The sequence below is a fragment of the Protomyctophum bolini genome, assembly GCF_963924005.1.
Source record: "Protomyctophum bolini genome assembly, chromosome: 3".
Classification (NCBI taxonomy): Eukaryota; Metazoa; Chordata; class Actinopteri; order Myctophiformes; family Myctophidae; genus Protomyctophum; species Protomyctophum bolini.
In genome coordinates, this window is record NC_137864.1 from 16,562,662 (window position 1) to 16,588,033 (window position 25,372).

The window sequence follows — 25,372 nt, forward strand, 5'->3', positions numbered from 1 at the left end:
AGCAGGCCCTCGCAGGTCAAAAGGTCAAACGGTGGCTGCAAAGAATGTGTAATACTTGAACCCTAAGCGCCCTGTTCTTATACGGAGGGGGGGGGGGGGGGGGCATTCACAGGGAATAGACGTTCTACAAGCTCACAACGGGCGAAGAGATTTGATGTAGATGGCAAAAAACAAGGACGAGTGGACAAGTCTAGTCGAGTTTACCAAGTGTAGAGGTTTCAAAGTAGTTTGTTTGTTGTAATGATCTTTTGACAGCCAGGTGGGTGGAGTTTACCAAGCAGAACTATTCAGAAAGTGTCAGACCAGGGTTCTAAAATATGTCCCATATACACGGACACATCCGTCCGTCCGTCCGCGGCAAAGACTTGGTCTTGTCCATTAGCAAATGTTTTGGATTGTCTTACACGCCAATTTCTGAATGTCGAAGTATCCAGGTTTTCTTCAGAATATGTACGACACTGACTTACTAAGTTAGTACCATATTATGGTACATTAGAAGTCCACTATTATAGTGGTTCTGAAATGTTTTGTTTGCAAGGACTGCCATGACAGTTATAGAAGTTACATGATAATTACAGACATGCCGTGGTCATTTAAGGCCTAGCTCTTTGTGCGTTTGGTAATTTGTTTGGTAAATTGTCCACTCATTTTACATGTGAATGTGAATGGGAGCCTGTCATTGGATTATTATTTTTCAAGTCATATGAAAGCAGGGAATCATAGCCTGAAATTTACATATTGGTTGTTCAGTTTGGCCCACCAGTTTTAGAGATACAGTATGTCTTATAGAGTAATGTCTTGCAGAAAACAAGTTCAGAAAACAGCCTTGAAAGGTTCACTTATGTGGACTCTTAACATTACACCTCGCTACATGTTTAAGCATTTCTTTTGTAAATGTACATGTTGATTTCAGCACTGACATTTATTACATGCTCTAGTATATGAAGAGTCTGCCTGTGCTATTAACTCATTTTGGAGGTTGCACGGTGACAGGCTCTCAGTCAGATCTGGCCACATACAATATGTCCGTGTGAATGGGATTTTGACAAAAATGATTGTTGATACATTAGGTTCATACAGTAAATAATGTTTGTTATGAGCTGGTCCAGCTTGCTCCATTCACTGCTTTGTATATTCATGTAACTTCCGGTGAGAGATTTGGCTCCCATGAAAGTGTCATGGCGCAGCACAGTCACGTGACCATGACTAAACTCTCCCAGATCAACAGTAGACAGAACAGTGCTAAATGCTAATTTAATCTAACTGTAACAGAGCTAAGCTAATGGCTGCCGCTGTTTGTCTGTCTGGAACAGTGCAATGCATGCTGGGAAGCAGTAACACATTTCAATGTCAATTTAATGGCATTTCTATCTCTAACTGTGCTGCGGCGCGACAGCTTGGCTAACACTGCAGAGCTCAAGAACCTGATGTTGGATAGGTATTTGTGGAGGGCAGCGATCCAGGAATTCCCGAGTTGGTGTTGGCTAGACCTCACTCTCGCAGCAACTAACTAACTCTATCTCTGAGACCACAAATTTATATTGTATAATCAATGTTAATTTAACTCTGAGAGTGTACAAATGGAACCACGTGATGTCATGAACGTCCGTCCACCTCCATGAAAGTGCTGCAGTTCCACATTTCGCCAGTAGGTAGTGGCAGCTTCAACGTTGAATAGCCTTAATGGGGGCTTGAACTGCACCTGCAACTGTATATTGGACTTCCTGATAGACAGGATGGGAAGTAAGACCTCAGCCGTGCTCACAGTTAGCCCTGGGACACGTCAGGGCTGCTGCCTATGTCCTAGGCTCTTACGGGGGAGGGGGGCTGTGGCTCAGGGGGTAGAGCAGGTCGTTCATTGACCCCGTGGGTCGGCGGTTCGAATCCCGGCTCCTCCTGTCTACATGTCAAAGTGTCCTTGGGCAAGACACTGAACCCTACATTGCCTCCAATGAGTCGGTCGGTGTGAGCTTGCCACCATTGGTGTGTGAATGTGGGAAGTGAGGACGCTGGTGGTTGGCATCGACTGTTCGCCGCTTCACCTCCCAATGTATGAATGAATGGACCATTGTAAGCACTTTGAGTAGGCACGTAGTGCATAGAAAAGCGCTATAAAAATGCAATTCATTATTATTATTATTATTATTATTATTAGACTCTACTAATCATGTCATGAGCACGTTTCCACCCAGAAGAGTTAACATAACATCATAATAAAGTATGCCGAAGATGCCGCAGATACAGCAGTCATGTCAAAACTATGGAATGCACTTCCCATTTCAATCATAAAATGTCTGGGGTCCGTGATATGACATAATTGGAGAACCACTAATATAGAAACATTTAGAAGACATTTGTAGAATCGCCCTCGGGTCTAAATGGGTTAAGAGCGTCTGCTAAATGCCTAAATTGTAAATGGATGACACGGCCATCCTGGGCCAGGAAACGAGTCAGCGTACAGGGAACAGGCCAACAACATCCTCAGCTACGGAGCACTGTTGTTTTTGGCAGCAGATTTTCTATTTTAGTTTTAGTCATAGTCTTTGGAATGAAACTTCATTTAGTTTTAGTCATATTTTAGGAATGTTTTAGTGTTAGTCTAGTTTCAGTCGATAAATGTCATGCGATTTTAGTCGACCAAATCTATAGTTGATTTAGTCGACTAAAATGTGTTTTGGCGGTCCTTGATGGCAACGTAATGGCAGATTTTACACTTGCGCAACGCGTTTTGAGCTTGTAGATCGGCTATTTTCAGCATGCAACCAAGTGTAAAATGACTTATACCGGATCTCTTGTCCACTATCATTGTCCACAAATCTAGTTTTATTTGTTGATGAAATTGTCAATATATTCGTCTTAGTTTTCATTTAGTTTCCATTTAGTTTTCGTCAATGAAAAAAAGGTAGTCGACAAACTAGGGCATTAAGCAACTAGCATTAAGCAACCTTAATTGGTACTAGTTGACTGGTTGATTAGAAAAGTAAAAAAAAACGTTTTTTCCCGATTTTGTAGGCCTCAAGATCAGGTAGATTATAGTTTTAGTCGTGCACCAATGTACACAGTTTTTAAATGTACAAATATTTATTTCCAAAAAAACAACTACAGTAGTCGACTAGTAAACTAGGCAACTAGTCAACTAGTAAAAATTACTAGAAGTGAATGCCCTACGACAAACCTTATGTTTATGAATGTATGAAAGGACAAAAACATCCACCACAGCAGCCAACATGGCGATGAGATGGCGTCTGGTGTCTGTCAGATCAACCACCCAAACAGGAGAGTTAAGACGGGCTAAATTGAGTCTGAAATACTTTGCTGTGATCTTCCTGTGAAACACCTGGCTCTAGCTGTTACTGCGACCCTCCTGGCTCTAGCTGTATCAAACAATTCCACACGCTATTAATGAATCATACAAGTATTTGCTAATTGTTTTTGGCCCGTCTCACACATTTCCTTAATATAAACTAATTGTTTTTGGCCCTTGTCTCACACATTTCCTCAATGTAAACTAACAAATCTGTGTGTAGACTGTAGAGCAGACAGCTGCTTTTCACATGTTTGGTGCCTATAAGCCTAAGGCACACCACAGGACAAGTCGAGGCACACCTGCGTTCATATATCCGTGCAAAATATAGCCTCTCTAATAACATTTATTATCACTCCTGTCACTCTATAAACTTAATTTTTTTACTTACTGTACTCAATGACATAGATGAAGTAATGAAAGGAGGCGTGCGACCGTACGTGCGACCGTGCGTGCGTGCGTGAACGTGGAGAACAAGCTAAAAAGCAAGAGATAAAAACAGCAGCTTATAGAATGCATGAGGACTATATGGACTGTGTGTGCACTGTGCAGTGTATGAGTGCTAGTTAAGTAATATTAAGGTCCCTCAGCTGGTGACCTATGCATTAGTGATTAGTTAACCCATTTCGGGCGGGAACCACTTTTGGTGGAGGATTATGTTAGGATTATGTTATACTTTAGCTATTGAACAATAGCAGATCTACAAGCTCATAGCACCAAGTGCTGCGCTACGAGCTTGTAGGTCTGCTATTTCTTTTAAATTGTGAAGATGTGGTGCAAATCTTTGAATATATATTCTTTCAGAGCGAACGTTTTTTTACTCAAATCTTTGCTGGAACAGTATATTTTCAGATACGGGTCAGCGGCCAATTACATATATTTTTGGGAGTCCTTGACATGAAACGACATAGAAACATGGGTTTAACAGAAAACTGTCAGGATTTAGAAGACATTTGTTGAATCTTCTCTCAGGTCTAAATACCCTCAGCTGGTGACCTATGCATTAGTTAAGTTAAGTACCCTCAGCTGGTGACCTGTGTATCCATGTGCCTGCTGGGCAGAGATGCTGAGAACCCTCCTGCTGATGTCTTTCACACCCAATTAGCGCCCAACGGCGATGAGGCTAATTGGCTATCGCCTATCAATGGAGACACTAATGATGTGTAAACTATGGCCTCTCACAACATCACAAATCAATTAAAAAAAAATGGATAGGAAAAACCTTTAGTCTTCTGTTTGTTGCGTTCTCTCTCTTCATCTCTTGGACAGTAGAGGGCACTGCTGTGTAGCATATGTGTGGGGTGTGTGGGGTAAACTCCCTGTAACAGAAATGCACATCTGTCATGTTTTTAATTTGACTTTAATTGCATTTTTTAATTCACTAAGAAAACAGCTGGAAGTTGAAGCAGTTTATTCTATAATTAAAAAAGTAATGGCAGTCACGGTTCTCTCTGTGTTCCATTGTGTGGAACGCCAGTCTCTATAGTATATTTCTATACCTGCTTGCTGTCTCTTCCAGCCATGCAATCAGTGCCTTCTTAACACCATGCCCTCTCCATATCTTCCAAGCAGCTCAATCTTTGTCACTCTGAAGCATGTTTCATTCAGAAGCTCTCATATAGATAATACAGCCGTGTGTGTGTGTGTGTGTGTGTGTGTGTGTGTGTGTGTGTGTGTGTGTGTGTGTGTGTGTGTGTGTGTGTGTGTGCGTGTGCGTGTACGTATGTGTGTGTCGCTCGCATACAGTACATGCATGTGTGCGTAGGCCTGGAATTGTGCTGTCATCAGATCCCTCTGGAGAAAAACTAGTTTTTCAATGTTTTACTGTCTCTGGAAACCCTGAGCCAGCAGAGAGAGAGAGAGAGAGAGAGAGAGAGAGAGACACACACACACACACACACACACACACACACACACACACACACACACACACACACACACACAGCTGTCTAGACCACAGGAATTAGACTGGTGAGTAGAGATGACACTCCTTCCGTTGGCTTTCATCAGCGTCTCTTCTCCTTAACCCTGAGCTGTACGTGATTGCATGCCGGGGAGGATCGTACACCATACTTACCACCATCTATAGAAGCTCACAACTCATAGATTATTGGCTATTTTAAATGACAACTTAAGCTTTAACCCTCCTAAACACACACTGTGGTGATCATGATGTATACGTCCCATTCACCTGGTGTGGATACGTCATTCCAGAGGTGGAAAAAGTACTCAATTGTCTTACTTAGGTAAAAGTATTAATACCGCAATCTAGAACTACTCCGTTACAAGTGTAAGTCCGGAATTCAAAATGTACTCTATTATGCAGACTGTCACTGGGCTATTTCAAGTTTTCTTTTGAAAATAGCAGATCTACAAGCTCACAATTCATCACATCACGACGCATTGTGACATGTTTTCGTACAGCGTTTGACTTTGACGTTGTGTAATACAATCAGACAGGACCTTTCTGTTTGGATGTATGGGCTGTCAATCAGACAGGACCTTTCTGTTTGGATGTATGGGCTGTCAATCAGACAGGACCTTTCTGTTTGGATGTATGGGCTGTCAATCAGACAGGACCTTTCTGTTTGGATGTATGGGCTGTCAATCAGACAGGACCTTTTTGTTTGGATGTACTGTATGGGCTGTCAGTGGCAACTTGCAGCTATAGTTGCCACCCTGCCATTAACTTAATGGCAAAATGGACGCGGTCTGCATAAGGTCGATTGACCCAGCTGGGTGAAACTTACCTAATTTATAATGAGGGGAGAACAGTAGGCAAAAGTAGTCTCTTAACCCCCTAACTGCTCCTGATGAGTGAGTGCGTGTGTGTGTGTGTGTGTGTGTGTGTGTGTGTGTGTGTGTGTGTGTGTGTGTGTGTGTGTGTGTGTGTGTGTGTGTGTGTGTGTGTGTGTGTGTGTGTGTGTGTGTGTGTGAGAGAATGGGTGAATGTAATGCTGCTGCACATAATCAGTAATCACCATATCATAACACTATTATTTAAGATAAGATGGTAGCCAACATCTGTGGATGGTGCGCGGTTGCAAGCCGATTGGCACAAGACGGAACAGAAAGATTGTTCAAGTGTGTCGAAAAAGAGCCGAGACGTGGCACCATCTGTCTCTGTCTAAATGAATGAACACGAGCTCAGAAAGACAACACTTCTACAAGGGAAACACTAACAAACCAGACTGGACAGATGACACCCTAATTAAAATCACAACAACTCAACAAGCAAACAAAATAAAGACACCATGCCCTGAAATATGCTTTGGCGTTGATTTGCTGCATGCCGGTGGCACTTGGCTGGGTGGCTTGTTGTGCAGGGCACAATGTCTTTCGCACTATACCTTTTTCAGATGTTTGACTTTAATGCTATATTGAAGTCTGATCGGGCTGGGACCATATTTAGCAAATGTAGTTAATTTAGCAAGATGGTCCATCCCGGTTAGAGCCGTTTTTCAACCTGAGAAAACCCCTGAGGGGGTTGCAGGTGGTCCCCAGCTAAATGATGGAGAGTTGGTAACCAAATGGACCCTTATTAGACCTTTAACTCTTGAGAGCATAAAATGAAACCAAATCGCTCTCAAGAGTTAAATTATTGTTAAACATCTTCATTTCTTAATTTTTCATGAAGTCTACACAATTATAGAGAATTTAAAATAATTGTCCACAAAACAAAATTTGTCCACAATTCCATGCTGTATTGAAAAGAATATTTTGTTGTCGGGTTAATCATTTAATGATTAACCCGACAACAAAATATTCTTTCATCTCAGGTCTGAGAGGCAAAATGTCATCAAATGGTGGTCTGTGGCTGAAATTGTGGTCTGTGGCTCAAATGGTGGTCTGTGGCTCAAATGGTGGTCCGTGGCTCAATTGGTGGTCCGTGGCTCAATTGGTGGTCCGTGGCTCAATTGGTGGTCTGTGGCTCAATTGGTGGTCTGTGGCTCAAATGGTGGTCTGTGGCTCAAATGGTGGTCTGTGGCTCAAATGGTGGTCTGTGGCTCAAATGGTGGTCTGTGGCTCAAATGGTGGTCTGTGGCTCAAATGCTGAATAAGTAATGGGCCTAGAAAAGGGTTGAAAACCTCTGCTCTATATGGTTTGGTGCTAGATCCCGCGAGAGTGTGTTGCTGGGACAGAGAACGTAGAGTTTGTCTCTCTTGAAAAAAAGCCAACTATGAAAATCTTTTCATAGACACACACACACACACACACACACACACACACACACACACACACACACACACACACACACACACACACACACACACACACACACACACACACACACACACACACCCATCTATGTATTTTGTCTACCAGGATGTGACTGAGTAACTGCAGGTGAAAAAGAAGTCATTGAATCAGAGAGTGGAGGTGAAAGAAAGGCTTTCTTTTTACTTCAACAGGAAATTAGGGCTTTAGACTAAAGACTGCACGAATTCAATTGAAGCCTGTGTGTGTGTGTGTGTGTGTGTGTGTGTGTGTGTGTGTGTGTGTGTGTGTGTGTGTGTGTGTGTGTGTGTGTGTGTGTGTGTGTGTGTGCGCGCTGCACACATGTCACATGCATGACACGTCGTCCTACAGTCGTCCTTTGCTGCCGATAAACTTTTTTAAACCTGAGAAAATGTCCTTATAACCCTCATTTCATTAGGTTGATGCCACATTTTGCTTTGACATATTCCAAACCTTTTCATTATTTGATCATAATATGATCAAGATCACTCCATACATAACAGACACTGAAATATGCATCAGAAAATATATAATACCTAGTGGGAACTTCAGGTCAGGAGACTGCCCAAATAAAAACAAACTAGAAAATGTGCCCCTCGGGCACAGGTCTCCACCAGGCCAGGTCAGGTTATTGTGGCCTCCTGGTGGCGCTATAACAGGCCAATTGCCAATGTGAAAAGGGTGCCATTTCTTGGCAGGAGAGGAGAGGAGATGAGAGGGGGAGGTCGGTGAAGTTTAGTTCAATGCTGTCCTGTGATTGGCAGCTTGAACTTTGTCCCTGCCCCCTCCTCTCCAACTGCTTCCTGATGGGGGCGTGTCACTATGGAAACGGAGCTGTGTGTGTGTGTGTGTGTGTGTGTGTATGTGTGTGTGTGCAGGAGAATGGAACTTCCTAGTCAGTGGTGTCAGCTGTGTGTGTGTGTGTGTGTGTGTGTGTGTGAGGGAGGGAGCGCGCGTTTCAGACAGGGTGACTGTGTGTCTGTCTGTGTGTGTGAGTGTGTGTGTGTGTGTGTGTGTGTGTGTGAGAGAGAGTGAGTTCATTTGGGAGGTCTGCCTTGCACAGAAAGTGCAGTTAGTAAGTTAACCAGCGAGGTGTGTCTGTCTGTGGCTGTTTGTTTCAGAGAGCATGATTTGACTGTTGCATTGTGTGTTTGTGTATAGGTAGGTAGAGGCATTTGAATGCTTTTATAAGTCAAGTGTGTGTGTGTGTGCGTGTGTGTGTGTGTGTGCGCGCACGTGCGCGCGTGACCGCGTGTGTGTGCATTTAGTGACGTAACTTGGTTATTTTCCTAGGAGGAAGCGCGTTAGGTGAGTGAGTGAGTGTGTCAGGTATGTAGGCTGAGAGCAGACAGCGGAGTCCTCTTTGTGAGGATGAGCTTACGGAAAAGGCTCTCCTTCAAGCGGGTGTGGAACTTTAACACAGTGAGTAGCGAGACACACACACACACACACACACACACACACACACACACACAGTACTGGTCTCATTGCAACACATTGTGAGCTTGTAGAGCGGGCTATTTTCAAAAAATACTTGTATACATTTGAAAACTTGATATGGGACATTCTGCATAATTAACTTTTTGTACTTAAAGTACATTTTGATACAAATACTTTTGTACTTTTACTCAAGTATATTATGAATTATGAGTATTTCTATATCGCAGTATTGATACTTTTACTTAAGTCAAACATGCGAGTGGTTTTTCCACCGTTGCATATAGAAGCGTCCTAAGGGGCATAATGAATCAGAATACGCTTGATCACAAGTTAAAACGTGGGCGCAATTTCATGTTTGTGCATCGTTCCCATGAACAGGGTCTGCATGTTCCTCCTTGGAGGAGAGAGTAGAGTAGAGTAGAGTAGAGTAGAGTAGAGTAGAGTAGAGTAGAGTAGAGTAGAGTAGAGTAGAGTAGAGTAGAGTAGAGTAGAGTGGCAGCAACGCTATAAACGTAACTCTCAGTAACTCTCAGGAGGAGTCTCATGTGTGCCTTCCAAATCCTTCCTATCCAAATCCTTCCTATCCAAATCCTTCCTATCCAAATGCTTTCCTCTAACTTCCAAATCCTTCCTATCCAAATCCATTCCTCTAGTCTAGAACGTCCAAATCCTTCCTATCCAAATCCTTCCTATCCAAATCCATTCCTCTAGTCTAGAACGTCCAAATCCTTCCTATCCAAATCCTTCCTATCCAAATGCTTTCCTCTAACTTCCAAATCCTTCCTATCCAAATCCATTCCTCTAGTCCAAATCCTTCCTATCCAAATCCTTTCCTCTAACGTCCAAATCCTTCCTTTCCTATACCTTCCAAATACCTGTGGAAAGAAGTGAAAAGATAGGGAAGAACAGGGTGTGTCTTGTTAATATCTACAGCAAAGGGTTACACGGGGAGAAAGAGTACGGTACTTCATTTGTTTATTTAGACGGGACAGTGCATATTAATGGGCATTTCATAAATGCAATGTAAATAAAAACACCGGATTTAGCAAAAAATGCAAATTTCCATCTGCAGTCCACACATAAGAACATAAAACAAAACAAGCAAACGGTAACCTTACATTAGGAAGCAAAGCATTTAAAAACATACATACACAAGGAAAGTACAGAGGTGTAAAGTGCATCTCATTTAGCAGCGTCTTTTTTAAGGGCGATATGGATTTGTAACTAAAGTAACTTGTGCAGAACAAGTAAAAACATACAGGATTCAAGTCATATACAGGATATACTGTACGCTGTGGATTGCATTCTTCTCACGAGAGAGACAGTGATGGTAGACTAGAGAGAGAGAGAGAGAGAGAGAGAGAGAGGATTGATGGAAAGACAAATGGTGAGAAACTAAGTGATAGTATTGATGCAGAGAAATTGAGAGACAGCAAACGCCCCTCCTGGAGAAATTACAGGCTGTTTTTCACACTTACAGTTGTCTAACTTTTCTCGTCCGGATGATTTAAGTATAAGAAGAAAGCACTTAGGGTGGTTTACTTTCTATACTTGGCCGCATGCCAGTTTCAGTCGCGTACTGAAAGTATCTGATCTACAATCTCACGAAGCGTCGTGCTGCAACACGTGGTGAGCTTGTAGATCAGATATTTTCAGCGTGCGTGTATAACAACAACACATGAGTTCAACCTCAGAACCGTAGTATATGTACTTTATGGAGCGTTGGATAATGAAACAAAATGAGGCGGTGATGGCTTCAGGCTGTTTCCTCTCATGTCCAAGCATTTAGGGCTTGAGAGTGAGGCGGGGGGCTAGACATTTAGGGCTGGGGGGGGGGGGGGGGGGGGGGGATGGGGACCTAGACAAAGAGAATAAAACGGCCGACAGGCACAGCTTGAAACGAGGAGGAGGAGGAGGAGGACAAGAAACAAAACCGCAGGAAGTGTCCGGAGCTGTTATTCTTACTGTACTTTTCTTTATTGCTTTCTTTTCCCTTTTCTTTCTTTGTTGAGTCAGATGGTTTGTACATCAACTTTGGGGGTGTGTGTGCGCACGCGCGTGTGCGTGCGCGTGCGCGTGTGCGTGAGTGAGTGAGTGTGTCTGAATGTGAAAGAGTCTGGACCGTCGAGAGAGACAGACAAAACAAAGAAAAAATATGTTAGTCTGTTAGTCCAATTTGTTGCAGCGTCGCAGTCGTCATTGATTTGAAATGATGTGTAACCGTGGGTGTGAGTTCAGAAAGTGCTTCATCAGATGGCATGGCTATATATTCCCTCCTCTCCTCTCCTCCTTGGCCGTGGTGTGTTTCTGGCAGTGGGCCAAGGCAAACACACATTTGTCACCAGCGTTCCCTCAACCCGGCCGGCCCCCCCACACAGCTCCTCCGTGGTGGCACACAAAGAGAAGGCTGCATTCCATTCTCTTATTCAGGGTAGCTCATTGATCTTAGAGGGTGACTTCTACGTGACGCCCATGTGAGTCTTGTAGATCTGCTGTTTTCGCTGTGCGACATCATGGCACGCAGCCAACTATACGAATTGGGCAACCCGATGACATCACAGGGATATGAAGTCGAATTCCAGTGTACTGAAATTGTTTTCTTCAGTAGACGGGAAGGGATAGATTTTTTTTGTTTTGTTGCAATAGGGGCGCCCCAGAATTATCTGCATTTGGCCGCGCGCCAGACCCCCCCCCCCCCCCCCAGAAGCAAAGATTTGAGTTAAAAGAGTTCGTTCTGAAAGAATATAATATATTCAAAGATTTGTCCCACATTTTCACCATTAACCCATTTAGACCTGCCGACGATGCTACAAATGCGATCTAAATTATGACAGTTGAATATATACCGGTATTCAAAGATTTACACCACATTTTCACGATTTTTCAAAAATAGCAGAACTATAAGCTCGTAGCGCGGCTACTCGCTTGTAGGTCTGGTGTTTTTCAATAGCTAAAGCATAACATAATGCTCAAAACACCAAAAGGGGTTCCCGCCCAAAAATAGCAGATCTACAAGATCGTAGCGCGGCCCTCTGTGCCGCGCTACGATCTTGTAGATCTGCTATTTTTTTCAATAGCTAAAGTATAACGTAATCCTTTTAAAACACCAAAAGGGTTTCAAAATATCACTTTGAACTGAATGGGTTTTCCTTCCCGGGGTCGTACTGAGCTGTGTGTTTTTCAGAGCTGCTGCCTGCCAGGCCAGGCCAGGCCTGCCCATGCAGGACTGACTCTGGTCTTCTCAATAGAAGCCACTATTCAGCTCAACATTTTAAAAGTAAACACGTCAGCATGCATACGCACGCATCTAGACTGCAGTGCTGGCTGGCACAACGGCTTCCAAGAAACTCAGCTGGCTGTGTGTGCGTGCGTCGTGTGAGTGTGCGTGCCCGTGCGCGTGCGGCCGTGCACTCACAGTTGAGAAATCTATGCAGCAAAGTGTGAGCAACCTTGTAAGGACGAGTGGTGTGAAGTAACGAAGTATACATTTGCTTAAAGGGACACTTCACCCCTTTTGCAACCAGATCCTATTTTAACGATGTTTGGGAGACGAGAAACACTTTCCTGTGGTCCTCATAGGTCCATGATGTCATGTCTCAGCAACCCTATATCCACCAGGAGTGGATGTTTAACCCATTCTTTTTGGTGTTTTAAGCATTAGGTTATACTTTAGCTATTGAAAAATAGCAGATCTACAAGCTCGTGGCCAGGAAACCCTTGTCCATACCTGTTTTCATTGGGCATTTATTGGTCAAAGTTCATCCCATGCCAAAGCGACCGCACTCGCCCAGCAGTCTGGCATCAGACTGGGAGACTGGGTGAGTGCGGTCGTCTTACTGGTATATAAGGACAGTGAGTATGTTGTACTTGTATGTGAGCTGTTGGGTTACAGCTGTATGGTGGCCTTCTGGAGTCACTGTAGTTTGGATAAAGTGACGTCACATCCCCGTAGAGGTCATGAATAATCATTAACTACTGTATACACACACACACACACACACAGGAAACTCATTCCTTACCAAATGTGGCAGTTACAGCTCCCGTGAAGGAGCCAGGAGTGGGTTCCCATATAGTGCTAACAGAGGTGTCATTGTGTGTGCGTGTGCGTGTGTGTGTGTGTGTGTGTGTGTGTGTGTGTGATGGAGAGCACGAGTATGCCATCCCTGACGGCAGCGTCTCTCTGATAGACATTTCATGCTGGCCCTGCGTGTCAGAGTGCCTGCTCTGTGTCACCATAACGCTGTGTTCCAGGAATACACACACACACACACACACACACATACACACCTCCACCGTGCAGACATGTGAGCACAGCAACGGGTACAATTTAGGAAAGTCGAGATAGTTGAAGAGACTTTTTATGGCTTTTAAAGTATCAATGTTATGATAACCCGCCGTGGAGAGAACGGGAGGTTGTAAATTGTACCGTGTTTATCTTTTATTTTGAACCGGCCATTCCACACTTCATAACAAACGATGCAGAGCCCGTTTCAGAGTTAATGGCGTGCCCACAGGATCTGCACACGCACACGCAGTAAAATTGTCAGCGTTCATTTATTTCACAACTCAAAAGAGTGTGCAACAAATGCAGCCAAATATTGAAATGAACAAATTCAGATTTTACGGCGTGCCGGCCCACCACACACCTGACCCCCCCACACGCACGCACATGCATGCACACACGCACGCGCGCACACACACACACACACGCGCACACAGTCTCTCATAAAGTCCAAACGTAAACAGGCCGTCCGTGTGGCCACGAGTGTGTGACATTTCACATGGAGGCGAGAGGGCAACATTCACACGTCGATGGTGTCGGTGAATAAACACGCTGTGACCTGTCGTTGGATAGACGGCACACACGGCACGACACGTTGGAGCTGAAACGCTCCTCACTGACTGACTGTGCGCTGAGCGGCGCCACGCCCAACGTTCCCCACAACACATCTACCGTTCAGAACTAGTTCCGTCTCGTCAACGACACGCTTAGCCCATTCAGGACCGGAACCCCTTTTGGTGTTTTTTTTCTTTTTAAGCATTATGTTGTACTTTAGCTGTTAAAAAATAGCAGATCTACAAGCTTGTAGCGCGGCACCGAGTGCCGCGCTACAAGCTTGTATATCTGCTATTTTTTTTTATTGTGAAAATGTGGCGGAAATCGTTGAATATATATTCTTTCAGAGTGAAAGTTTTTAACTCAAATCTTTGTTTCTGGGGGGGTAACCGGAACAACACATTTTCAGATGGGGGTCGGCGGCCGATTGCATACAATTTCTGGGGTCCTTGACATTAAATAGTTTGAGCGCCACTGACATATAGAAACATAGGTTTTTCAGAAAACTTTTAGGATTTAGAAGCCTTTTTTTTTTAGAATCGGTCTCAGTTCTAAATGACTTAAGAACAACCTCAAGGTGACTTCAGTCAAATACCATGCCAATGAATAATGCTGTTGGTTGCGTTATATTGGTGGTGTTAGTAAGAACACACACACACACATACACACATATTACAAGCCATATGCTTTCTTGGCTTTTAAATCCTCTCAGCAGACCTTGTATTGAACTGCACTTTCCTGTGCTTTTGTTTCCTTCTGCAAACTGTGAAAGTATTTAATCGATCATTGAATCAATGAATGGCTCGAGGAACAGTGGACATTTCTTTGGTCAGAATTGAGAATTGAATTTTACAGGTGATCAAGTCATCCATGGAGGATTGTGTTAAAGTCATACGGCACTGTGAATATCAGATGTGTTTTGGATCAAGAATTAGACACTCATGTTATGTATGAGATTACTCAATAACGGAATGTCCCTGTTTGGTAATTTGCCCACTTTCTAAAAGATCATTAAGAAGATTTCAGCAGTCTGCTATATGTGTCAACACATGATTTGCTATGTCTAGGAGGAACATTTTACAGTAGGCCACGGCGTGAATGGACTCGACTTGTATTGTGTCTTTAATTGTTGTTGTTGTTGAATACTATATTTTGTCCACTATCCATGCTGTATTGATGTTGGTACCATAGGAGAGATAATTGTAGATCAAAATAACAATTCTTCTACATTCTCTAATTGTAGAGGCTTCTTGTAAATTAAGCAATGCAGATGTTTAACAATAATGTAACTCTTGAGAGTGTAATCATTTTACACTCAAGAGTTAAAGATCTAATAAGGGTCCATTTGGTTACCAACTCTCCATCATTTAGCTGGGGACCACCTGGAACCTCCTGAAGGACCACTGGGTGAAAACTACAGCTATAGTGAAAGGGACGGCGGGGTGTTCGTTCGGGGCAGAATGAAAGGCCTGTGGTGGAACGTAATTTAACGCAACGGAGGGAAGGTTTTGGAAAAGCCCGCTCATTCCTCTGTGGGCTGTCAGGAATGGCCAGGATCATCTGCCAGGACGCTCTGCGCTGCCACTGGAATGGAGGAGAGAGGGAAGGGAAGGGAATTCTGTAGCCATAAGGATTAACTGGTGAATATATGTTGTCAAATAATTGTCGAGTAAAAAGTACATTGATTGCCTCTGAAGTGTAGTGGAGTAGATGTATAAAGTATTGAAAAACGTACACAAACATACCTCAACTTAAGTGTGCTTAAGTACGGTACTTGAGTAAAGGTACAGTATACGTCGTTACTTGACATGTGATGGTGAGAAGAACGCAGGATAATAGACGGAGGAAGTCGGAGGAGAGATGGGCAGATGAAGAGTTTGGGATGAAGGGGCCCAGGCAGGGGGAGAGAGAGAGGGGGAAATGGGAATACATAGTGAGGGAAATGGGCTGAGAGAGAGAGAAAAGAGAGGGAAGACAGGGGGATTGGGGGCCCCCCCAGCCCCGGGACCAAACCACTCCACCACAGATGAAGTCTGGAAGTGATCACACTGAGCTGCATGGGGATGGGGGGGTGACACACACACACACACACACACACACACACACACACACACACACACACACACACACACATGCAAAATAATGCATACTTCTTACACACACAAAGGGTACCTCTAACAGATGTTGACCACATGATTACATATGCTGCTCTCATGCAAAGTATCATATGCACATTGCACGCGCACGCACGCACACGCACACACACACACACACACACACACACACACACACACACACCTATAGCATGTCAGAGAAGACATAATGCTGTTGAAATGTGTATGACGAGAGGAAAGAGCGGTCCAGTGCCGACAACAGTTTCCATATGGCCGTGTGCGTGCGTGCGTGTTGTCTTTGTAGTGGTTTAAGGCCATGACCAAACCAACCATCCTTCGCACCGCGGTGCCAACCTGTAGCCTAGCGGAGACGTGCGGCCTGGCCACATAACACCAGTGAGCACGGCAGGGGGCTTTGGGATGTGACCGGTCCTCAGGACAGTTGGGTTCCAGTGGGCCCAGCAGGGGGCTTTGGGATGTGACCGGTCCTCAGGACAGTTGGGTTCCAGTGGGCCCAGCAGGGGGCTTTGGGATGTGACTGGTCCTCAGGACAGTTGGGTTCCAGTGGGCCCAGCAGGGGGCTTTGGGATGTGACCGGTCCTCAGGACAGTTGGGTTCCAGTGGGCCCAGCAGGGGGCTTTGGGATGTGACCGGTCCTCAGGACAGTTGGGTTCCAGTGGGCCCAGCAGGGGGCTTTGGGATGTGACCGGTCCTCAGGACAGTTGGGTTCCAGTGGGCCCAGCAGGGGGCTTTGGGATGTGACCGGCCCTCGGGACAGTTCAGTTCGGTTCAGCTGAGGAGAACATTGTCTTAACTCTTCTTCAGCGTTTTCAAAATGTGTTCATGTGAAACGTCTGGTTCATGTTCGGAAAATGTCGAGGTATGTGACTTTTGAAGATGGAGCCCTGGTTTGGTTGATCCCCAACAAACGTCTCCTGTTTGTTTCCCAGTAGTGGAAAATGTACGCACAATTTATTGTTTTACTTCAGTATACTGCAATATAGAAATGCTCTGTTGTGTGTGTTGGCATCCACATGTAGCCTACTTAACTCCCACATTGGACGAGTTATATTTATGGTCACATATCGCCTAGGACGAGGTCGAACGAGTCCTTAGTTAGTGTTTAATAATGATTTTTACCGGCTCTTGGAGTCATTGGTTATTTTCCTTCCTATTTTCCTTCCTCCGGACAATCATGAAAAACTGTCCACTGTCCTCACTAGTCTCAACATCGTCAGTATAGCCAGGTTGCACCTGGTTAAAATAATATATGTCAGAGGGCGTTCCAGTGTGCTCTGTAGCACAGTGTAGAATGTGTGTTCTTTGATGTGGGTTCACCTCGGGGCCAGCACCTGGATGTGTGCTGCTGTTGTTTGATCACTGACAGTTTGTAGCTTCACGTGTTCATTTTGTTACATGTGTACACTCTCAGAGTTGAAATACCCAAACAAGACGTCAGGGGCGTCATTTGGGCCTTCAAGGGATGGCAATTATTGCCACCCCCTACCCCTACTATGTTTACATTTAACCTCAACTCTGAAATGTTTTGGCAGATTAGTCTGATTTTGTTGCAATCGATGCCCGTCCATCTGCATGTGTTTTAGATAAGCATTTTATCGTATGCAACCATTCATTTATTGACCACTTTCAATGTGGCATCTCTAGTTTCTCTAGAATGTCATTATAGGTGAACATCTTCGCTTTACGCCCACAAACACATTTTCGCTGTTTTCGAAGTGTGGCTTAAGTGGTAACTTATTTTTTGCCACCCACTATTATATTTCTTTCTGGCTTTATTTCTTTCTCAACAGTCTTCTCACCTAATCTCTCCACTCCCTCCGATTATGTCTTAAATCCTCCTATAGAGATGTTTTACATTAAGCTAGACTACTTGTGTCATCGTCTACTGTAATCCCAGCTCAGCATGTCTGGGCCAAAGCACCTCTGAGGCGTGTGTGTGTGTGTGTGTGTGTGTGTGTGTGTGTGTGTGTGTGTGTGTGTGTGTAGGGGGAGCAAGAGAGAGAGTGAAGGGTACAATAGTAGCTGCGTGGGGGAGTGAGAGTGAGTGAGTGAAAAATGAGTGTGAACATGTTGTGATGATGAGTGAACGAGCGTTGAACGATGTGTCTGTTAATCCCAGTTAGTTGTGTGTGTGAGTAAATATTACATCTTCACGGGATCTGCTTTGGGGTTTACGCACGCACGCACACAAGCACGCACACACACACGCACGTGTGCACGCAAGCACGCACGCACACACCGCCTTCCAGAGGCATCCTTGCAAAGCAAGCAAAGCCAGTTCACAGATAATTCTGTCCACCCACAGATAATTCACACACATTCTATTGCTATGAATGTGTGTGTTTGAGTGGACGAGGTATGTGTCGGAGTGTCCATATGGCCACATAGCTCTTGTGTATGTGTGTGTGTGTGTGTGTGTGTGATCTATATGAGGACAGATCCTGACCCATGTCTCTCTCTGTTCTCTTTCAGTCCGCTGCAGTATCCGATGGAGGTGAGTAGATAATCTTTCACATTTGTATTATCTCCAATACAGGAAACACAGTTTATCTTCACTGCAGTATAATGACAGACTTTACTTTTAGTTGTTCCTTTCTTTTTATCGTCCCCCTGATCATCAGTGATGCATACAGAGTGCATTTTGTCTCTGCTTCCGTAGTCGAAACAAAACATCCAGGTTTCCATTATGTTTTGCTCGTTGCAAAGTTATAATTACAGTAGTACGAAAACCAGCTTCACCTGCCTAGTATAACGCAGACAAATGACTCCCCTTTTGAGCGTAATCAGTTGAACACATTACTAATTTTGCTTTGTTTCCGGTATCCGTTTCAAACAAGAGTTTAGTCCGGGCTCCTGAGTTTAGATTGTACTGTGTCAGCAGACTGCCTTGTTCTTCCTTAAAATACTGTATGTAGTGTCACTGACATTGTCAAGATCGACACCCTATCTGTCTGACTGCTTTAACCGGCTAATTTCACTCAAACAGTCAGGTTTTACTTGCCCGACCTCAGCCCCACCCGCCGTACCGCTGGCAAGCAGTACGGATGTACAGTAGTACCGTTGGCGAGCTGCTAAACAAAGCTTGGTCCCATAATATGCTTTTAAAATATTAGCTACAGTGGCAGGCTGGCTGGCTGGCAGGCTAGTATATGTTGCACTGGCGAGCCAAAGCGAGAAGCACTGTTTTTAGGAGTTGAGTTTAAAAAACATATAGAGACTGTCCTCATTTCATGAGATTGGATTTATTATATATATTTTTTTTTAACAATGGCCATGCTACAGTTCTGACTATCTGACATAGTTATTGACAATTTACAATTTTGGCATTTAGCAATCCAGAGCGCTTCAGTAAGCATGGTCAACACAAGCTACAGTAATACATCAAATGTATTTAAATAGTCCTCTAGGATCATAAGTAAACTAAGAACCTATCATCCATCTAACAGTAGAATATCCCTACATTGAAATGATAAACACTATAGAATGCCAGATCAATATTGAACTTGCACGTGGCTAACCATTGTAATCTATTCTATTCTGTTCTTTTTGACATAAACGTAGCTGTTTTTCTCAGTATCGGGGCATAATATGTAACTAATAAACACTCAGGACTCAGGAGTTTACTTTGCATATGCTGTTTCCTTTCCAGTAGTGCCTGCCCTACAGTATGCTTAAAGACAACAACAAGCATGTCTGCTACTCTGTCTGTGCGGTATACACTTAAAGAAAGGTGTGTGTTCAGGTTTTTCCACATAGAGCTTTGCCAACACACAGTAGCTCGCCACTTCCCCTCTCCATGTGTGTCAATTATCATGTGCTAACGCTAGCAAAAAGGCTCTCTGAAGTAAGAAAGCACGAGTGTTGCTTTAACGTCTGCCAAACGCATCAGAGCCCCCGTGGCTTTGGGGCCCCGGGGGCCGTACCAGAGAAAGGGGCTTGTTGTGGACTACAAAGCACTGGTGTTTATGGCCCACTTGAGGCTAATTTATGCTTTGGCAAAAAATAAAGTGTCACTTGACAAACACAAATGTCACACAACACTTGCTGAAGCATAAACTTCACGCACAAAATGTGTCAGCTCTGTTTACGCGCGTTGTATAGTGACAGTTAAAAACTGGACACCACTCAAGCTAGAGAATGCAGTAGAATGCCAGTAGAATTCAACTCTGGAAATTGTAAAACACTTTGGGAGTGCATTTGACTGTGACGGTATGCTATGTAAGAAAGCCGATGCACACCTCAAAGGTTAGTGATGGGTGTAAATGTTCGGGAAGGGATCTTGAAAAGGTCTAATGACCGAAACGTTGATTTAATAAAGGGCATCCTTTTTTTTAATTCAGAATTTGAGCTACCTTTTGTTTAGATTTAGTCTCTCAGACCCAAAACTAAATAATATTTTGTTGGATTAAGATTTTGTCCACAATTCCATGCTGTATTGATGTGGTACCATAGGAGAGATAACAGGCAAAATACCAATTATTTGACATTCTCTAATTGTAGACTTCTTGTAAATTAATTACTGTAAGTAATGCAGATGTTTAACAAACATGATGTAACTCGAGAGTGTAACATTTTACACTTTCAAGATCTATAATAAGGGTCCATTTGGTTACCAACTCTCCGTCATTTAGCTGGGGACCACCTGGAACCCCCTCAAGGACCACTGGTGGTCCCCGGACCACTGGTTGAGAACCACTGCGCTAGGGCGTCAACAAAGCTCGCCCTCTCACGGCCACTGGTGTTGTATAAATGGATGCACCGTTGTGAATGTGATGGTAGAGGTCTTCAGGGGTCTACTTTGACCGACCCGTACCCAAATAGACCCATAAAAAAATGTCCTCTGAGCCGAATGGACCTGGCTATTGCTAGTATTCTGATTTCCGAACCGAAAAGTACAGAGAGATGTCGGAAACCGAAACCGAGCTGTCCCAGCTGCTATTATTAGAAATATGAGTTCTCACCCCGAGCAGTACAGACTCCGCGAGATGTCGGACCGTACACGAAAAATGTTCGTTGACTACCATTTTTCACTGACGAAAACTAAATGAAAACTAAGCTATGATGACTAAAACTAAGACTAAATATATTGACAATTTTGTCAACAAATACAAACTAGACTAAAATGTTAGGAAGGGACTATTGCACAAGAGATCCAGTATAAGTATAATACATTTTACACTTGGTTTGAATGCTGAAAATCGTTGATCTACAAGCTCACAACGCATCGCGCTGTGACGCGTTGTATATTATTTTTTATTACGCGTTATTATGTGTTTTTATATATATTTTCATTAAAATTTTAAGTGTAATTAAGTGTAAAATCAGCTATTACGACGACATCAAGGCCCGCCAAAACACATTTTAGTCGACTAAATCAACTGTAGATATAGTCGACTACAATCTTATGATATTTCGTCGACCTAACCCTAACACTAAGACATTCCAGGTGACTAAAACTAAATGAAGTTTCATTCCAAAGACTAAAAAATAAATTTGCTGCCAAAAACAACACTTCTTTCTTGTTGTCTACACAGTAGCGGTACTACTGCCCCTTACTAAAGTCATGTGATGCAAGGCGCGCAGGCAACCCGCCTCCCATTGGCCGTAGGAGGGGGGGAAAAATAAGTAAGGGTGGGGACTGGGGGGCTGGGGGAACTACTCCTTTAAATGTTGGACTTTAAGGTTAGGGTATTCATTTTGTTGTTGGTGGAAATGTCACTCAAAGTGTGTGTGTGTGTGTGTGTGTGTGTGTGTGTGTGTGTGTGTGTGTGTGTGTGTGTGTGTGTGTGTGTGTGTGTGTGTGTGTGTGTGTGTGTGTGTGTGTGTGTGTGTGTGTGTGTGTGTGTGTGTGTGTGTGTGTGTGTGTGTGTGTGTGTGTGTGTGTGTGTGCGTGTGTGTGTGCACGCGTCAGGGTAGCTGTACAGTATGTGGGCAGGCCTCATTAGTTTCAGTAGTGGCCTTCCTTTAACAAGACCCTCATCAATACTTTAGAGTGTGTGTGTGTGTGTGTGTGTGTGTGGTTTTAGTTCCCTCCTCCCTCTGCTTTAAATTATTCACCAATCGGAGCCCTGTGTTTGCCTGTATCACTTACCCATTTGGATGTGTGCACATCTATGTGTGAATGTACGTGCGTGGCGTATCTATGTATGTGAACGTATATGTGTGTGCACATGCATGAAGCCACATGCTCTCCTCTTGTGTCGGGCAGCTTTCTCCTTGCCGACGGCTGCTCTCTCTATCTCTCGTTCGCCGTTTTCTCTTCCTCTCTTTGATGCTGCCGGGTGTATGTGTGTGTACGTGTGTGTATGTGTGTGTGTACGTGTGCCCTGTCGGGGTCCGTGTGCCCTCCCGTAGTGGTGTGAGTGAGATTGTGACGAGGGGGCGTCCTGGCTGGCTGGCTGGGTGAGAGAGTATGGATGGAGGGGCCTGGTTACCTCTGAGGATGCGCTATCTGGCCCGCTGGCACCACACAGGCTCCTACCAGCTCTACCCAGGTAAGACAGAGAAGACTAGTCCACACTGGTTCCTACCAGCTCTACCCCGGTAAGACAGAGAAGACTAGTCTCTTTGCTGCTGTCTGCCATACGGTCCTCCATAATAGCATTTTGTGTCTTCCCTGTTCTTGAATGACGAAAATGTCATCTCATTTTGAAGGAAGGCTGTTGAGCTGCTACTGTACATGACATGAGTATAGGTCGGCTGTCCAGGTGGCGTTGATGGGATTGTCTTGTTTTGCCTGTTGAATTATGTCACACACGTTTTGTTTATGGTTACTTACACATGGTGTCAGTCAGTGGTGGACAGTAAGGGAGTAAATGTACTGCCCTACCGTACAGATTCTGAGGATCTGTACTCGATTATTGCATTTGTTATATACGTATTACTCTTACTTACTTACTTTTCAAGGCAAATATTCTTTACTTTTACTCAAGTACATTTCTAGGAAGACTGTCTGTAAGAGTACTTTTAGGTTGGCTGTTTTTATTTTCTTCCATAAAATAACATCTTTTTTTAACTTAAAGTAGTTCTACAAGCAGCACATCCGTGAATGCAGTGCTGGTAGTAGAGAGTTCTACTTCTCTGAAACAAGAATTGCAAGGTCATTTAAATTCACTGTGAAAACATTACAGCAATTCATTCAAGTAGCTATTTTCGGCAAAGAGATTTGCTGTTGCTGGGAAAAAATAAGAGTAGGATCAATGTCTATTTCCCTGGGCGACCGCCCAGGCACCCGGTCAACTGTACATATACATGTAGGGTTTAAGTAATTGGAAGTATATTGACAGGGAGGAGCATCTTATCTCATCATTTCACTGGACTCGTGTTGTGCTATACTTCCCTAGCTGATGTTGTGTAGGCTGTTCTGAATACTGTCACTGAACTCTACACGTAACCAAACACCCCCAATGCAAAATAAGCCTTCCACGATGGCTGTACATGGGCCACACAACACACCTTGACAGACCGCTTGCCTTTAAGACCACCCGGTGGGGGCGGTGGCAGTGGCTCAGGGGTAGAGTGGTCGTATGGGCCCAGTTCGAACCCGGGCTCCCCCAGAGTTTGTGTCGAAGTGTCCTTGAGCAAGACACTGAACCCCTAATTGCTCCCGATGTGCAGGTTGGTGCCTTGCATGGTTTCCTCTGTCATCAGGTGTATGAATGGGTGAATGTGTTGCACAGTCTATGTAAAGCGCCTTGGATAAAGGCGCTATATTCAGTAAATGCACCATTTACCGCCCATTGTGTTCATTCACCTTCAGGTGATGGACTAGCTAAAACTAAAATTGCTATGCTGCTCGACTGATTGAACTTTGCTGACTGCATTCTGACTGCATTCTGACTGCATTCTTCACAGTTAACCAACAGCTAGGCCCGCCATAATCGCCATAATGGCTTTTGGTGGATTTAGTAAAAATTCCACGGACTTACAAAGTTAGTGGACAATAACATCACCAGAAACACATAAAGAGCCAGCCCTGAAGGACCATAACAGGTCTGTAACTCTGAGTGTTCAAATGAAACCCTGAATGACCATAACATGTCTGTAACTCTGAGTGTTCAAATGAAACCCTGAATGACCATAACATGTCTGTAACTCTGAGTGTTCAAATGAAACCCTGAATGACCATAACAGGTCTGTAACTCTGAGTGTTCAAATGAAACCCTGAATGACCATAACATGTCTGTAACTCTGAGTGTTCAAATGAAACCCTGAATGACCATAACAGGTCTGTAACTCTGAGTGTTCAAATGAAACCCTGAATGACCATAACATGTCTGTAACTCTGAGTGTTCAAATGAAATCCTGAATGACCATAACAGGTCTGTAACTCTGAGTGTTCAAATTAAACCCTGAATGACCATAACAGGTCTGTAACTCTGAGTGTTCAAATGAAACCCTGAATGACCATAACAGGTCTGTGACTCTGAGTGTTCAAATGAAACCAAATGTTGGTTCTTTGCACACTCTCAGAGTTAAGGGGGTCCTTGCAAATAAAACATTTGAGAACCACTAGTACTAGGACTGCTAATATGCCATAGTGTCGTAGTAAATTGGTGACATACATATTCAGAAGAAAACCTGGAGACTTGACATTCAGTAATTGCGTCTTATGGTCAAAATAAGAACATTATAATGGTGTGTAAATCAAAGGTTTGCCACAGACATGTGTGTACACACACATGGATGACCCCTGGCTAGGATTATATAAGAGAAGAAAGGGACCCACACCCTTGCATACATTCTCGCGCAAGTAGTTTAGCTCTGGAGAATGGCTTTCACAATGGACAGTGTTGACATGAACGGGACAGAGTTTTTAAACATAGACGACTCGGCCTGCATTTAAATATGTTTGTACTTTGACATAATGTGACATCATTTCCGACACTGGGCTGGGCTGTATTACAGAATACATTGTTTATGGTAAATGTCTGTTTTCTTTGTTTTGGATATTCATCATGTTTGAGGCTACAATCTATAGCTAACACTAGCTATGCTAAGTAACACTGGAATGCACTGTTGATTTAATTATATTACATTATTATTATTGTCTCCACCAGGCCGAAGGCATGGGGAGAGAGTATGTTTTGCACTCTGTGTGTGTGTGTGTGTGTGTGTGTGTGTGTGTGTGTGTGTGTGTGTGTGTGTGTGTGTGTGTGTGTGTGTGTGTGTGTGTGTGTGTGTGTGTGTGTGTGTGTGTGTGTGGCCTAGCGCCACCAGGAGGCAGACTTTTGTAATTTTTGGATAATACTCCTCAAATCATTATCACAGCGTGCAATTTACGTGAAATCTTTCACACACTTTTCTATAGGCTGAGGAATATATCCCACCCTTTTCACATTGGCCTGTTATAGCACCACCAACAGGTGGATTTTAGCAAAACACATTTTTGGAACAAAATGCCTCAAATCATCCAA

The 25,372-nt window shown here is 43.8% G+C and overlaps 1 protein-coding gene across 2 annotated transcripts in view; it reads left to right on the plus strand.

Moving 5' to 3' along the window:
• The window catches only part of rgs12b (regulator of G protein signaling 12b), an 88,970-nt gene that overhangs the window by 27,793 nt on the left and 35,805 nt on the right, over positions 1 to 25,372 (plus strand). For both annotated transcript variants that reach the window (XM_080759780.1, XM_080759781.1), the window contains exon 7: positions 18,429 to 18,450. In XM_080759780.1, coding sequence (XP_080615906.1) covers positions 18,429 to 18,450 — 22 coding nt within the window. The remainder of the gene's footprint in view (positions 1 to 18,428; positions 18,451 to 25,372) is intronic.